Source organism: Biomphalaria glabrata, chromosome 14, assembly GCF_947242115.1.
Source record: "Biomphalaria glabrata chromosome 14, xgBioGlab47.1, whole genome shotgun sequence".
NCBI classification, from domain to species: Eukaryota; Metazoa; Mollusca; class Gastropoda; family Planorbidae; genus Biomphalaria; species Biomphalaria glabrata.
The window spans coordinates 12,599,100-12,613,392 of NC_074724.1; the positions used below are offsets into that span (position 1 = coordinate 12,599,100).

The following is a 14,293-nucleotide window of genomic DNA, read 5'->3' on the forward strand; positions in this document are numbered from 1 at the left end:
TGTAGATGTCAGGATAATGCGTTTCTGCAGTGAAGAATGCAAGAAAACGCTTTTGGCGTCAGGGCTTCGCCCCAAACCCCACTAGGGAACCTTATAGCGTTGCCCCACTTTTTCGCCGAAGGTTGAGAAATGCTGCTTTTTAAAATTCTCATATATATATATATATATATATATATATGTGTGTGTGTGTGTATGTGTGTGTGTGTTCTGTACACACGTTTATGCATAGGGTTAGGGTTTACTGGGCGTAAGGGCGTTGGGGTTAGGGTTTGGAAAAAAATCGCCCCCCCCCACTCCAAAGTTCTGGATCCGCTAGTGTGTCCCAATCTGCTCCAGACAACATGCGTCATCAGACCGTGACTGGATGGACTGTACTTCGACTTCGGGTTTTGTTGTTTTTATAACCGGCCAATATATATATATAGATCTATATCATAATTATAAGTACGTGTAATGTAACTAGATGCCTATTAGTGTTACCCCATAATTATAATGTCATTGAACATTTACTGCTATCTTAGAAGTATGGTTTCAGACAAGTTCCATCTTTCTCTTACATTAATTACAGACATTTCTTCGTAAGTGCTATATTACACTCTTAACTCTTAGAGCATGGAATGGGTTGCCTGAGCCAGGCAGGAAAACCAGTGACTTGGCAGAATTAATAAGTCATTAGTTAACATTCATGACTAGATGCATTACGCATATAGATCTAGGACGTAATCATTTTTTTGAGGTAACGTCTGTATTATATAAGATAATTACGCCCTACATCACAGCTGTATTCATGTGTATTAATCTAGTCATACATATCACGGCATATGTCTATAAGAGACTTTAAACTCTGTGTCACAGTCAAAATAGTTAACTTGATGGACTTTATTGTATTTTAAAATGTACTAGATTCCCCCCACTAATGTCAGGTACCCATTAGAGCTGGGTGAACTCAGAGGCGTCCAAAAGATCCGGAAATTAAAAATCCCAATCTTCACATATGATTCGAACCAGGGACCCTGGTTTGGAAGTTAAGTGCTTTACTGCTTTTTATCTTTTTGTCGTACTGAGTATTTTATTAATAGGTTATGTTTTCTTTTGTAATTTAAGGTTCTGTGTTTTATAAATCATTGCTACTTTACATATGTCTTGTATTGCATAGTTCTCTAAAATGATTGAACTAATAAAAATGCTATTACTCTAGTCAAATGAAATATCCATTTTTTATACATCTCAAGGCTCTATTTTAAATGTATATACTGTATGTTTGCTTCAGTTATGGTCGGGGTGCTAAACAGCTAGGATGCATATTATTATATTGGTCTAACCAAGGTTAAATAGCATTTAAGTTTTTTGTTCTTTTTTTTTACTGTAAGCATTTCTTTTAATAGTTTTTTTTAGTTTTTTAGTCTGTAACTGGTTAAAATGACCATGAATAAGATAAGTAGTTTTTTGTTGTTTTTTTTTACTCTTAATAATCAGCATTTTTCTGGTGGAAATGACATGCCCAATTTGATTCCCATTTTTCTGTAATTCATCTACTTTTCTTTTAAAGAGTCAATTTGTTTTTATTTTCTATATATTTTACAAACATCTGCAAATGGTATAAATCTTGTTCCTGAACTTAAACAATTATGTATGTCATTTGTGCTAATTAGAAGCATATACTTCTATTTAGCCCCCCAGGACTCAAAGCCTCTTACAGTCAAATGGCTTCAACAACCAAACCACTGATTTTTGCCAGAAGATCAAGACACTTGTACCACCAAATTCTTATATGTAGGCAGCTGAAAGCACTTATATTGTTTAGCCTTACCTCATTTATTTTAGAGGTTTGATGTTTTTTTTTCTTATAACTTAAAACATGAGCTACAGTCTGCATGTGGCACTAGTGTTGAGACACAAAGAGTTATTTTTGGAGGAAGTTTAACATTACAAGAAACAGCAATTTAGTTGTTGTTTTTTATTTAAATAATAAAGAACATGTGGGGAACCCCATAAAGCAATATTGTTATATGTATGTTGCAAAAACTAAAAACACATTGCACATGCTATAATATATCCATTACAAATTAATAAAAGATAAATGTAAGGAAAAACATTAAACAGTTTATAGTGCATCATATTATTTCATTTATTTCTCTTCATTATCTCAAACATTTTGTAAAAATAGGTTTTTAATATAAATAATATATATGTATTATGCTTTATTGTCATTGTCTCATTTTAAAATGTTACCTAATGCAAAACAAGGTTATATAAAGGCTAGTAGCATAATCTTAACAAAAAAAATTGTAAAAGAGTATTTTTTTGTTTCTTAATTTGTTAAAAAAGCAAGTCAAATTAAAAGAAAAATTTATTATCAAGTGTCTTTTTACTATAGATATTTTGCTTTGCATTTTTTTAAAATAATACTATTTTTTAAAGGTACCCTCTTTTAAATATAAACTTTAAAATGTTTTTGATAAAATAAAAACATTTTGAAGATTTTTAAAAGAAATTTAGCAAATACTAATATTTTGAAATAAAGTGTTTTTTTTTTAAAAAAGCAGTCTCTATATCATGTTGGGTAACATAAGTTTATGAGAAAGTAAAATAAAAAATCTAAAGTTAGATATTCTAATTCAGAAAAGTAAAGCCTGAACAATTATTGACTTGAATTACAACTGCACAAGATACAAATTAAATTTGAGCGCAAGATTATAAACAAATTAACCAACAAAAAAAAAATTACAACTGCTTCTATACCTTATTTGGTGTACATTGTACAAATAAATAGTTAACAGAGTCTATATTTGTCATGCCCTACTCTCACAACTATACATCTACCTCTTCTGAAACACATTTGTCAATTATAGAATTAAAAGCTATGTTTGAAGTTCAACAGGTGTATCATACTGTGAAAGAAATTCTTATTACTATTCATTACAATAAGCTATAGTGGTAGGTTCTTTAAAGAACAGAAAGTTATTTATAAAAGTTTATTTATGTTTAAAGCTAAAATCTGCTTTAAGTTTTCAATATTTTATTAGCAACTCAATCTTTACTGACTAATAAAGTCAGGCAGGATATGTTATTAGATCAAAATCTGAAAATGGTGATTTCATAATTTTTGCAAAGTAAAATTAATAACAGGCAGCTGAATCTAAAAACATCTTAAGGCAAGGAACAGCTTTTACATCAGCCATATATAAAATAAAAAAAAATATTTAAAAAAAAAACACAAAAAAAAAAGGACTTACAAAAATTGCTTATAACTATTGATTGCAGATTATACAAACAATTTTTCCTTAGCATATTTTTACATTTCTCACTATTCAGGCTCTCTGCAAACTGCACCACACGAAGCCACCAACTTAAAAATCTTAAAAACTCAGGGCTCCAAAATAACATAATAGTTTAATGTCCAATAAATCACAGCCAATACCGTACAATTGGTGACACGTAACACAGACAGTACAAATTCTCTCCGATAACAACCGTTCTCAACTGTTGCACTGGCCTCTCTGTCTCGTTCTGGACTTACACTGAGTTCAACTGTTCAGGACTGACTTCACACACTGGGCTAATTGTGTCAAACTTGGTCACACACCAAGATCAAGACATCATCTCGTACTAGTGAGGTGTCTTAATTGTACTTGATAGTACTCTGCACAGAACCTTTGTAATACACCATACAGAACCACACCACTGAACCACACTGAACTGTGCTGTAGTCAACCAGACTGTAGTGAACCCACACTGTACTGACGACTTGACTGTGACACCTCCGCTCTTTATATAGGGTCCCTAATGGCCTTCTAGAACTGGACGGAATGTCACTCGACCATTCTGGTTGTTCACATGACTACATCCCTCAGGACATTCCTGATCACTATTCACAACACAGAACAGTTGATCGCTCATCTAGTGCTGGCCTGGGCGATTTATGTCGGCTGTCCACACACACTCCACTACCCCCATCTGTGTCACCACCAGGTTTATTACAATATATTTTGTGAAAAAAAAACCAGTATATTAGGTAAATTTTTTATTTTGTGTAGTTAAGCAAATTCAGTCAATATTAAACATAAGACAGCAGAATGATCATGTGATAGGAATTATAACTACAAGGTTGTAGTTTCAAATAGCTGCAACTTTCTGCTGTACTACACAAAATCTGAGCTGTGCGACTTTTAAGAATTGACTTGAATAAAGATGCAATAGCTTATAGCAATAATCAATATAACTCTTTGTTAACATAGTAACTGGTCTACTTTTATTCTTTTTGAAAGTGTATTGTTTTTAAAATACTTTTTTTTTCAGTAAGTAATAATTCCTAATTTATTGTCTCTATGTTATTGATTCTGGAACAATAAAAAGATACTGTGATAGTAGTGTATGTGTTTTGTGGCTAGTAGTACAGTGTGTGTGCCTGTGTATGAAATGACCAGCTGACCTTCATTGTAGGCCTATATGGTTGAGTGAACAGCAAAGAAAGTGTGTAAGTCAGGACTGTGTGTAAAAGTGGGTCAGAGGCTGGAGTAAAGGAGTCAAATAGAAGACTAATAAAATCAATGTGTTAATTGAGACGCTTGTTGTTTTAGTGTGTCTCTATTACAGAAACAGTGTATATGGATCGGCTGTATAAACATAATAAAAGTAAAAATTCAGAAACAATATTGAAATGAATAAACAATATGCAGAAGTATGGTTTTGAGGAAACATTGGCTAAAGCTCTATAAAAAATTTGTATGATTAAATTTAAAAAATACTTCATTCTGTTATTGTTAACTGGCATACGCTAAATTGTAAGAGCCAATATTGAAAATTATAGACCCATTTCTACATAAAAAGTACACAAAAAATAACGCAAACTAAAGATGGCAAGGAATCAGATGATTAACAGACAATAAGATGAGCTCATGAGATAAGAATGTAGGATATTTATATAAAAATCTATCTTTGAAATATAATAACAAAAAAAAAGCAGTAAATTGAACATTCCATAAAGAAATTAATTAAGAGGTGAATTAAAACATCACCAAAATAAACTCATAGCATCCTTAATGGTTTTGTTAGCCAGCCATTTGCATATTACATACACAGTTTCCAGAACTTGTTAGTTATTAGTGTAGCCAAGAGTGCTAATTTAAATAAATATTATTGCACTTATGGCACTTAATATCTTAATCCATTTAAAACTTTAAAATAAGAGTACACACAAAAACACACATTTACCTATTTACTTAATACTTATTTAGTATTTGTTTACCTTTAACAATATTAATATTATCTACCATAAAGTTAAATTAAAAGCTATTTTAATGACAATAATTGTACTTTTATTAGATGACATAATCATTGTTTTGACTTCTAGCTATAGAATGAAGAAACAAAACAAAAAACATTCCTATTAGGAATGACACAAATTCTATCACAAGATACTATAGGGGTACTATGACAAATATTAATGTTGAGTATTTCTTTTAAAATGTATGGCTGCTCTCAGATCTGGACTGTCTAAAGGTGGATTCCTAATAGAAAAAAAAAAATCAGCACTTAAATTATTTACAATTATTACTATTTTTTCTGAATTGGGGCTTATTTTAGCCATATTCAATAAAATGATTGTTTAAAAATATAAAAAAGGTTCTTTAAATGAAATTTTACTGATCCAATACTTGTTTTACTTCTGGAAACATATCTATTGAAAAAAAATTAGATGAAGCAGTTTTATTGATTTTAAACTTTCACTCAAACAATGGGAAATTACTGAAAGATTAAAAACAAAAAGCATTCTTGACATTTTTGGAAACTAATATTTCAGTTCACTTGGCAAATTATGCTTAAAATGGTTTTAATTCATCAAAGTATTGATATTTTTAAAATGAATAAATGTTTATTTCATCTAAAAGAAAACTAAGAAAAACGTACATGTAAAAATACATTGAAGTTTGAATATATTGAAGGTTAAATAAATTACATAAGAGTAAGTTATTGATTAAGATTTAAGTAATAAAGCCCACACGGTACCCTCCTTCCCATAATATCTTCATATTTTTTTTAAATTATGCAAGCACCTTTGGACAGCTTTAATTTCATTGGTTGTTAAAGTGTAGGCAATATATTATTAAATCTCATTATTTTAATGATTTTTCATCATTACTATAATTAGCTTAGAGGAAATGATCCAATGAACTTTCAAAAATGCTGTTGGACACAGTGCCAAATGATGTAGATGAAAAAAATACTTTAAAACCCATCAGTCCTAAAGTAAATAGCCAATAAATCCTCCTCATCATCAAACTCTATTTAAGTGAGGGCTTGAGAGATTCAAACCCTATCTTACAAAAGACCAGGACAGAAACCCTGCTGTTATGTTTAGCACATCTATTTTACCATTCAGGGCTTCAGGCCAAGAACTTATGGTTTCCAAGACCTGTTAAGATGAAGATCAGCAAGTCTGGGGATGTTTCCTCATTCTCCCCACAGTGGGGGGGCTCTGTGAGTTGCCCATCCTGCATTGTGTTATCATAGCTTGCTCGAGCCTGCACAGCCTCCACCACAAGGAGCCACAGCCTCATGTGCTCCCAGACTCAATTGGATTTTTGGGGCTTGTCCCTGCACTCAAACCATTTTCCCATTTCTATTTTTCGGATATCATTGTTGCCAGAGCATGATGGAAGCTGACAGCCTGCTCGATGGATGGTGTTAGCCCTTCCTGGTGGATAAGAAGTCTGCAACATTGTTAAAAGTCACACCCACTGCATTATTACCAAGGTATCAAAGCCTTGGATTATATTGTGTGATGCCATGATGACAGTGTCAATATTGCATCAAACCACCAAAACAACTACATGGTCCAGGGAACTAAATGTTGGCTCCATAGCCTGCTCTTCCAGAGTCTATTGTTGCTGACCCAAAAATAGCACTGGGCAGGAAGGTGTTGATGGTCTCTAGTGCTATTATTTGAAGATTGATAGATGAATACCTTTGCTCAGTGGCATTAGGGTCCTCTAGTTTCAAGTAAATGTTTGGGGCTGTGGGGCAACACCAAGGGGGAAGGCAGTAAAAGATGTTGAATGCTTTGCCTATTGGTGGTGAGGCCAGCTTTATCAGCAAGTCTAGTGGCATGATGCATAAAAAACTGCATCTGGATACATATTCTGTATCTCCATTTATCTACTAGATTTCTAGCTGAGGGGTATTCATTTAGACTTTTGTATTGCTGAAAGCAAGTTAGAACTGATCTAAGGTTTAGTGGGCCAACATTAGCCATCATTTCTGCCACATTTACTGGGCTTGTTTTAAAGGTTCCACTGATAAATCATAGTGGTTGGGACTGTATTTTATCAAGCCAATGAATATCTATTCATAAATATATATTTTTATATAATGAGATTAAGACAATCAGTATGATATAACCTAAGGCAGACACTTACACTACTGAGCGCAGAATGATATGTTCTATGATAGACAGGTAATCCTCCATATCAACATGATCTTCAAGTGTTTTTTCCTCAAGCTCAGTATTAACAATGACAAGTTTTATGTTTTCTGGTTTAGCATTTGGAGCATGCAGTCTCAAACAATCAACTTTGAACTGAGAAAAATAATGATTTAAGAAAGTAAATTACTGACAACAAGATTCACAATACAAAGCCTTAAAAACTTATCTAAATGATTAGGTTTAAGTTTAAACATGGTAAAAAACATACATCCTGAGACAACCCAGTATTCCTTTTTGGGAAGAATAAAATTGATGACTGCCACAAAATGCCTTTACAAATTTAATCAAAGGTTTTACGAATTTATAAAGCTTCTCAAGTGACACATGGAACATTGAATTTTTTCTGTAGCTTATTTGTCAAGATTAAATTTTCTCCTTATGTTTGCTTTCAAAAATGTTCAATTTCTAGTAATAAAAACATTTTATTTCATTTAAACACATCATGCTATATTAATTTTTCTATACCTGCATATCTCAGGCAGTTGAGCAAGAATTTTATGTGTCTCAAATAGATCAATAATAGAAAAAAAAAGATAATGTGACAGGATATTTTCTTGTTGCATTATCCTCAGTTTCTCTTCATTAAATCATCATTCTTATCTTCTTATAAATCACTTAACAGAAGATAATTACGGTTCATGGATTATAATTAAATTAAATTTATGTAATATAATAAAATCTAAAATTCAACATGCATTGTCCAACTCATAATCTTTCATGTAACTTGATAAGTTATATGTACCCTATACAAATACCTTTTTTTTTTTACAATTAATATGAAGATAGCCTTAACATTTCTAAAGCTCCATATCTGAAAATAATTCTTCTTCAAAAATTAAATAGTTAATAGAATCAAACTTTATAATGATTTCTGACTTTCTCAAAATGGACTAAAAAGTCATCTAAAATTCTTATCATCTGCTCTTACAAATCTCATCATCATAGGAAGCTTTATTTAAAAGTTTCACATATACTGAAGACCAATAGTTTATGGTCCTAAGATACTTTGTTAAAGGTAGAATGGAAACCCAAATCTAGCAGCCCAAGCTATCAGCAATCTAAGTCAAAGGTTGAAGATGTAACATAATTTACATGGATACTTTCCTTGCTTTATGCCAGTGTTTCCCAAACTATGTTCTATGGAACACTAAGGTTCCACGAATAGGTGTTCCACGAACTACTGGAATAATTAACTAGTAGGCCACCACCTTAATTAATTTTTCTAAAAAATATTGCAAAGTGTTCCCCTAAATACTCAAAAATATGCAAAGTGTTCCATTAAGGAAAAGTTTGTGAAACACTGCCTTATAATATTGTGACATGTAATTAGAAGAAGGTTTTACATATTTTACATCCTGCTGAGGGTTTTTAAACAATCTATATTAACTTTTTAAAAAATTTTATGATGAAATATATAAATATACCTACCTCACCAGCAGTTTGCACTCCATAAGCTCGACTTAGAGTGGATGTGCCATTTGGAAGGATAACTTTAACTTCTTTACCCTTTTCTGGGTTGGCTTCTGCAAAAATGTTTAACATATTCAATGTTTGGTAAAAATGTAATTAAGATTATAATTTCGGTACATATCACATCACATGTATGAGACTCAAGAAGAGATAGCTGACATGTAGATGCGCATAGACAAGACTTTCGCAGCATATGGTATGCTAATCAAATCTTATATGCTTGTGAATCTTGGACACTGACTACAGAGGAGGATCCTAACAATGGAAATGAGATGCTACAGAAGGATCCAATGTATCATATACAAAGACTACATCAAAATGAAGTGAATAGAGACAAGATTAGTTCAGCGATTGTACCCCATGACGATTTGCTAACTACTGTCAAAAAATGAAAACTAAAACTCTATGATCACATCCCAAGGTTCTCTAGCCTTGCAAAAACCTTCCTTCAAGGAACAGTACCAGGAAAAGGAAGAAGAGGCAGACAGAGAAAAAGATGGGAAGACAACATAAAATCATGGATGGGCCTGTATTTGAGCAAGATTTTATCAAAGGCAAAAAATAGAGAGGAATGGAGAAGTATGGCCAACAGATTTTGTATGATGCCCCAATGAACTAAGGAGAAGGTAAATATGAATCATGATATAGAAATATAAAAACTTAACATTGAAAAAAAAATAATGCTTATATATTTTCTCACTAATACTGCCTAAACATTTCATGGTAAATCAAAAGATGTAGGGCTGAGTTCTTAAATACAAGCGATTGCCTCTGTTTAAAAAAAAATCAAACTTAATGGCAAAGAAAAAAAAATTAAACAAGCAGTTGTTGCATTAAAGCTATTTGGTCTGAATAGATACAAATATTAATTTATTAAACATATTCAAGTGTTTGCAAAATATCCTACCTTATTAGATTATGTCAGTGGAAAAATACAGAGAAATTTAAATACCTTGAGAGGCAAAAAAAAAGACAAAGAACTTAGTTTTCTACAAATAGATTTTAAAGTTTATTTTATTCACCAGTAGGATTATAAATCTCAATCTCAATTTCTTTTTTCTTTTGCATTTCTCTAATTTCCAATGAATGATTAACTCTAGTTTTTTTTTGTTTTTTTAACACAACTTTTGAATGTCTGTGTTTGAAAAAGGAGGGAGGAGGATCTAATTTGGTAACTTAAAATAAAAAGATAAAATGTTGTACCTTTAAATATTTTATTTATGATGCTAATTCTCTGCAATAAATATAGAGAGAATGAAAACAGAACAAATGATCATTTTCATTACCTGGATTAATAACATCTAATTGATCACTATTCCTTGTGGGTGTGGGCTTTGAGTTCTTGCCACCCATTATTTCACATTATACCCAAACAATCTAGGTTAATATTTAAAACAGAATATATTAAAATTTCTTCTTACAAAATATAACTAAAAACACTTCACAAAATATATAGCATACAGATAGTAGTTTTTCTATTTTTATATCCTAAAAAAAAAAAGAATAGATAATTAAGAATAATCTCTACATGTTTCGTTGTTGTTTACTTTGTGTAGGTCTCAGATGTTCCAACAGAAATTAAGATTACCTCCCAGTTAAACCTTCTGAAGAACTCTGGACATCATGATCACAGTGCTATTCACAGTCCATACTACTAGGGAGGTTGTCAGAATACTCCATCCTAGTCACTTTCCCCCCAAAAAAAAAACAAACAAAGATGTTTTTTGTTGAATCATCCCATTGCTCTTTTTTTTATTAGCTTTTCTGATGATAATGATTTTTTTTAAAGTTTTTATTTAATATTTTTTTCAACCAAAAATTGATCATTTATATATATATATATATATATATATATATATATATATATATATATATATATATATATATGTACCAGATCACATACACAAATATTTTAATGAATAATGGAATCTATACAATGAAAATATGGATGTATCAGTAATGAACTAGCTTTTGCAGCATATATATATATATATATATATATATATATATATATATATATATATATATATATATATATATATATATATATATATATATATATATATATATATATATATATATATATATATATTATATATATATGCTTCGAGGCAGTAAAAGTTGAAAAGTTTTCCCAGCTGGTAACTATAATAGATCAATTTTCTTTTAGACTATTTTTATGTTAACACAATGCTGTTGAGGTGGCTCAATGGTTAAGCCCTTGGCTTCTGATCCAAGGTTTTGGGTTCGAATCCTGGTGATGACTGGGATTTTTTACTTCAGGATCTTTGGGTACCTATGAGTACATCCAGCTCTAATGGGTACTTGACATTAGTTGGGGAAAGTAAAGGTGGTTGATCTGTGCTCGTCACGTGACACCCTCTTAACCATGTGGATCAGAAATGGATGACCTTAACATCATAATCATAGGCATATCTGCCCTATAGATAGCAAGGTCTGAAAGGGAACTTTACTTTTAAAAATAAAAATTAAAAAAAAGGAAAATAAAATTACCAATGAAAAATCATAAAAACTGTCAAATCATTATTTAGTCACTACAGTGATATGTATTGTTTGTGAAGCACAAAATACACTCTATATTGTTACTTAGGATGTTTCATGTGAGAAATATGCGTCCACAGTTGAATTGTGGGCAAGAAATCTCATTTTTAGAGCTCACTACATGGTCAAGAAGCAGTCAACGCCATGAGTATTACAGAAGACAGATGTGTAAGGTCTATAGAATAGAAAGCTTTACTAATTATGTATTTGATATTTTCTTTGGATTATGATTGATTTCTGTGAACTTAATTCCATGTGATTTATTCAATTTATTGATGACTGAAGTTGCCAATATAATGTGAATCGTTCTTTTATCATAATTAAAATATTGTCTGCTACCTAGTGTGCAGTTTATTTGAGTCTATATGTGGTGGTGATATATATCTAGTGATCTAGTCAATCTAGTCAGTTCACTTCACTGGACTTCAGTATAGGCCTACTACTACTAGATCTAGTTACTACCCTAGGCCTAGTAGTACTATAACTATGTTATGTAGACTCTAACTGACTAACTATTGACTCAATTGAGTTGACATTGTCATTGAGAGTGACCAGTGAGAGTACATAGATCTAGTTAACATAGCCGTAGGCGGCGTAGGCCTAAGTAAGACTTAACTTAAAAGATAATTTATAATAATAGAATCTAATATATTAATAATTATTAGACCTAGATTAGAGTGGTGTTCTATTGAGTTCACAACAAATAATAAAATAAACAGCTAGACTCAAGATATAGATTCTACACAATCTAATCAGCGAAAGTGTTATATAGATTTTAAATATGGCTCAGTTTGTTGATTTATTTATTTTTATTTTTTTGCAAAGTAGCCTATATATACTCAAGAAAAAGTCCATGACCTATAAATAGAATAGGTTATTTCCTAAAATAATAGATCTATATCGAAATCATGATCGAAATGTAAACAAGCAAAATTTAGAAATAAAATCCTTTAAAAAAAAAAAAACGTTTCTAAAGAAAACAAATCCGCACTTACAACTATATTATATAGAGGTATGAGAACTTATACTCCCACAGCAGCCTGTGAAATAGACTGCAATATTGAACCTCTTATATATATAGACAGACAGTGGAAAACAAATTATATGAAGGAGTGCAACCACCATTAGATATTGTTGTCTTTACAGACTCCCAATCTACTCTGCAAGCACTTAACATCAGCACCTCAAATTTGTTAACAGCCCAAGATCGAGAGTTGACAACACTCATTGTGATAATCCATCAGATGATATCAAAATTAAATATCAATATCACACTACAGTGGATCCCTGGACACATTGGCATCATGGGAAATGAATAGGCAGATAAGCTATCAAAGGCAGGTTCATCTATGGAACAACCAGATAGACCTGTTAACTACCTCACCCTAAGGTCAATGTTAGTCAACAATCACAAAGAGGAGTGGCTAAACCAATGGGCATTAGGAAACACAGGCAGAACAATGTACAGAGAAATGACTACGCCTAACAAACTGGACAGTATTAACTTCCTCCCCCGCAAAGAACAATCTACAATCTTCCAACTAAGAACAGGACACACACCACTATTAAATTCCCAGCTGAACAAAATAAACTCCACACAACTCCCCCTTTGCAGACACTGCGCCCACCCCTTTGAAACCGTAAACCATATCCTCTTTGAATCCACCTAATCCACCTTAGGCAGACCCTACTTCCACTACAGCCCAACATAACCAACACCCTGTGCGGCAGTGATGAACAACTGAAGAAAACAGCACTTTTTTTCCTTGGCACAAAAGAGCTCACAGCTCAGCAGCAATAAAGCTGGCTAAAAGAAGAAGAAGAATATATCTCTCAATAATGTACAAGCAGTTTCCCTTATTAGACATCAAACAATATAATTAATTACCAATTAATTAATTAATATTTCTTATTCTTATGGTTCTGAAACATGGAGAACAACTGAAGCGACAAAAAAAAAAAAATACAGACCTTCATCAACAGATGCCTGAGAAATATCCTAAAAATACACTGGTATGACAAAGTAGAAAACACCAAACTGTGGGAGATGAGTGGACAGAAAAATATAGAAGTGCAGATCTTAGGGAGGAAGTGGAGATGGCTTGGTCACACTCTTAGAAAAGATACCAGCAACAGAGCTAGGCAGGTCTTAGAGTGGAACCCCCAGGAACAAGACGCAGAGGAAGACCAAAAAGAACATGGCGACGCAGTGTACTTGAAGAAGCCGAGAGGACCGGGAAGAGCTGGGAAACCATAAAAAAAAACAAGCAAGAGACCGTGGAGAGTGGCGTGTTTTTGTCGAGGCTGTATGTTCCATGAGGAACTCAAAGGAGTGATGATGATGATGATGATGATGATAGCTTAGAAATGTTTCTAAATGTTTTCCATGTTTCGGATGTTCCTTCAGAGTTAAAGTCCGATTAACCTCCCTCAGGACATCGGGGGATGGAAGCAGGATGTGGTGTCACTAGGGGGGTGCGGGCCACACCAGGTGACACCCAAAAAGGGATGACACCCAAGTGAAAAAAAAATGCACTTTCGCTATACAAAAAAATTTAAAAAATAAATTTCAGTGGCTAAATACCCGAACATGTTTATGCACAATTAATACATAAATCTATATTGCCTTTAGTTGTTTGTTTTTTTCGCTTAAAATAATTTTGGTTGAAATCTCATCAAAATGTCCAGAACGTTACACCCATGGGCGTAACCAGGAGGGGGGTTTGGGATTCAAACCCTCCCCCCTCCCCGAAATGAATCGGTCGGAATTAATTG

The 14,293-nt window shown here is 32.4% G+C and overlaps 1 protein-coding gene across 3 annotated transcripts; it reads right to left on the reverse strand.

The window, feature by feature from the left end:
* Positions 1 to 3,641: 3,641 nt before the first annotated feature.
* On the reverse strand, positions 3,642 to 12,345 carry LOC106073888 (uncharacterized). Of its 3 annotated transcripts, XM_056010571.1 has the most exons (6): positions 12,186 to 12,330; positions 11,471 to 11,693; positions 10,243 to 10,333; positions 8,915 to 9,009; positions 7,419 to 7,579; positions 3,642 to 5,510 (listed from the first exon to the last, which is right to left on the reverse strand). In XM_056010571.1, exons 3-6 carry the CDS (start codon positions 10,307 to 10,309, stop codon positions 5,444 to 5,446), a joined length of 390 nt encoding a protein of 129 aa, XP_055866546.1. In that variant the 5' UTR covers positions 10,310 to 10,333; positions 11,471 to 11,693; positions 12,186 to 12,330; the 3' UTR covers positions 3,642 to 5,443. The 3 variants fall into 3 exon arrangements, with proteins under 3 accessions (XP_055866546.1, XP_055866545.1, XP_055866547.1); XM_056010570.1 differs by lacking the exon at positions 11,471 to 11,693 and having other exon boundaries at positions 12,186 to 12,345; XM_056010572.1 differs by lacking the exons at positions 11,471 to 11,693; positions 12,186 to 12,330 and adding an exon at positions 11,858 to 11,970.
* Positions 12,346 to 14,293: the final 1,948 nt, after the last annotated feature.